General features: G+C 37.4%; 1 protein-coding gene across 1 annotated transcript; it reads left to right on the forward strand.

The window, feature by feature from the left end:
• Positions 1 to 287: 287 nt before the first annotated feature.
• On the forward strand, positions 288 to 1,864 carry LOC121964517 (quinone oxidoreductase-like; the record flags this gene model as incomplete). Its single annotated transcript, XM_042514724.1, has 2 exons — positions 288 to 479; positions 1,712 to 1,864. Coding segments are annotated over exons 1-2 (261 nt in total), but the record flags the coding sequence as incomplete, so codon positions are not given.
• Between the last annotated feature and the right edge of the window lie 781 nt (positions 1,865 to 2,645).

A 2,645-nucleotide genomic window follows, 5' to 3' on the forward strand; every position in this document is an offset into this window, starting at 1 on the left:
TTTTTTTTTCCCTAGACATTTTTGCCTTGTTCTCTTAAGAATAATTTTCTAAATGTACTAATTTCTTGCAATTCATGGAACATTTCTAAAAAAGCTGCTCGGGGTTCAAGGGTTAAATACTTCTGAGAGGCGTCTGACACAAGCGCAAGAAAACTGGTGTCGCCCCAGCTTTCAAAGTGTTAAATATATTGTATTATTTTTAATCATCTTTTTAACAAGTAAACTGCAGTACACTCCGGTCCAGACGGTGGCGCTGATGTGTTTCTAACCCGTATGTAAACCGCAGCGGCAGTGTACGTCTCGAGCTCAGAAGTGTGGCGAGGACTCGCGCTTTGAAGTTTCGTCGAGGTTAGTGTGCGCGTGCAGAAGACATGTCGGGCGGCAGGCTGATGAGAGCCATCAGAGTGAGCGAGTTTGGTGCGCCGTCAGTGCTCAAACTCTGCTCAGACGTGCCTGTCCCTCAGCCTGGACACAGACAGGTGAGACACACTGGCTGTCCACAGGAGGACGTTAACCAGAGCGAAAACAACTGCGCTAATGTTTAAGCTTATTATGCAAGAATGACAAAACTATAACGCTAACAGTCGCTTAAAACCCCGGTGGTATTTTGAAGTTAATAGAACATTAAAAGTCATAATCTAATCTGTTTGTGTGGGTTATATGTAAAAATCAAAGTTAACTTTACAGTTAAGCTAATCAGGCCGAGCGATATATCAGGGGTAAAATCTGTTTATACTATACACTTCTATTTATACAGTTAGTAATAACAATAACAACAACAAAAGGCCTAATAATGAACTTTATTTGTATAGCACCTTACATACAAGAAATGTAGCCCACTGTGGTTTACAAGAGAGAAATTACATGCGCCAAGTGCTTCACATCAAAAGACACAAACCTGCATGTAAAAATGAAATCAGAATATACTGAAAAATACAAAATACACAGAATGCATCTTCACATGGATAAAAGCTAGATAAAAGAATGCACAGAATGCATACCATAAGATGGAAAAAATAAATAAAACCCACTGACATTATGCATAAGAAGGTTAAAAACTGTGTATAAAATGCATAAACTTAAGGAAAATACATTTTAAAGAGGTGCAGCAGTGTGCTTTGCAAATGCAAAGTGGTTAAATCAGTGCCCGTTAAAGGCTGAAGTAAAGAGATACGTTTTTAGTTTTCTTTTAAATATATTTAGTAATGTTAGTTTGTATTATGGTGCAGTGCATGGCCCACAAACTGGCAACATAGTGCATGTTGCAATTATGTAAAACTAAGAACAGTGAATAAAAAAAGGAGTAAGAAATAAGAAAAAAAGGGAGATTGTTAAGACCTGGATTCTACCACACTCTCCATACTATTCAGTCACTGCGTTTACATGTTACCAGAGCAACAGTTATAGCTCTATAGCTTTAATTGGTCTACTGTCCTTGTCCTGTCCCAGTATACAAGCACCATGGGACAATTTGAATATTGACGAAAATATGTCTGACTTTGTCATCCCTTCCACTCTCCACTGAACTAGGGAAACATACAGTATAGGAACTAAGGTGTATATTCTGTTTTGCTGTGCCTTTGGCTTTTTGTGTGTTGACCTCTCACGTCCCAATAAAAACCTTTACATGTATATTTATCCGTCTAAAATGTACTGAGTGATGGATTTCAACCGACTGGCTGACTGACCGCTCAATGTCGTTCTGCTGTAGGTGCTGATTCGTGTCCACGCCTGTGGAGTGAACCCAGTGGAAACTTACATCCGGGCTGGGACATTCGCCCGAAAGCCTCCTCTGCCATACACACCAGGCACAGACGTAGCTGGAGTGGTGGAAACTGTTGGAGAAGGAGTTACAGCAGTAAAGGTCTGAGTTAAACACACACACACAAACAACAACAAAACAAAACAAAACTCAATGGCAGACATACTATATGGTCATCTATATTTGGGCCAAAATATGTCAATTTAAAGCCATGAACACCAAATTTAAATTAATTAAAATTTTAAAGCCATGGGGGTGGTGGGGGTTTAAGGTACAAGGTAGATTTACTTGTCATTTATTTGTTTATTTTTTAAAAATGACTAATATAACACAGTTTTTAAAATGTAGTTTAATAACTAAGTCAGATAGCTTGTAGAGGTCCACCAGGATCAAAAGATATATATAGCACAAACATGTCCTGGCATGTTTAAATGTCCTATGACACTATGTTCCTGAATGGCCTGTTGAAGGGGCTGCACAGTAAAGACAAATGGAATTGTCAGAGATGTTATATAAGGCATGTTAATATATTCATGATGTTAACGGATGTACTGAATAACATACAAGTAAACATTCCAATTAAAAAGTTGTTGCTAGCTGCTGGCAGTAGCCTTGTGGCACGGTGAATTAATAATAATATAATAATTTTTTTCTCAATTACCTTGCTAACTGCTGAGAAAATCTTCATCACTTATTTGACAATTTCTTTGCAATGCATTTTATTTAACCCTTAATATGCTTTAATATTACACACACTCATATTGCTCTGTGCACAAAATGAGCCTTTCAAATTCAAGCTTTAAAAGCATTATACAGTAATTTGATTTTCTACTGTCATTGAATTATTTTTTTTAACCAACATTAGTCCTAATCATGAATATCA

The sequence above is a fragment of the Plectropomus leopardus genome, unplaced genomic scaffold (assembly GCF_008729295.1).
Source record: "Plectropomus leopardus isolate mb unplaced genomic scaffold, YSFRI_Pleo_2.0 unplaced_scaffold15835, whole genome shotgun sequence".
Taxonomy (NCBI): Eukaryota; Metazoa; Chordata; class Actinopteri; order Perciformes; family Serranidae; genus Plectropomus; species Plectropomus leopardus.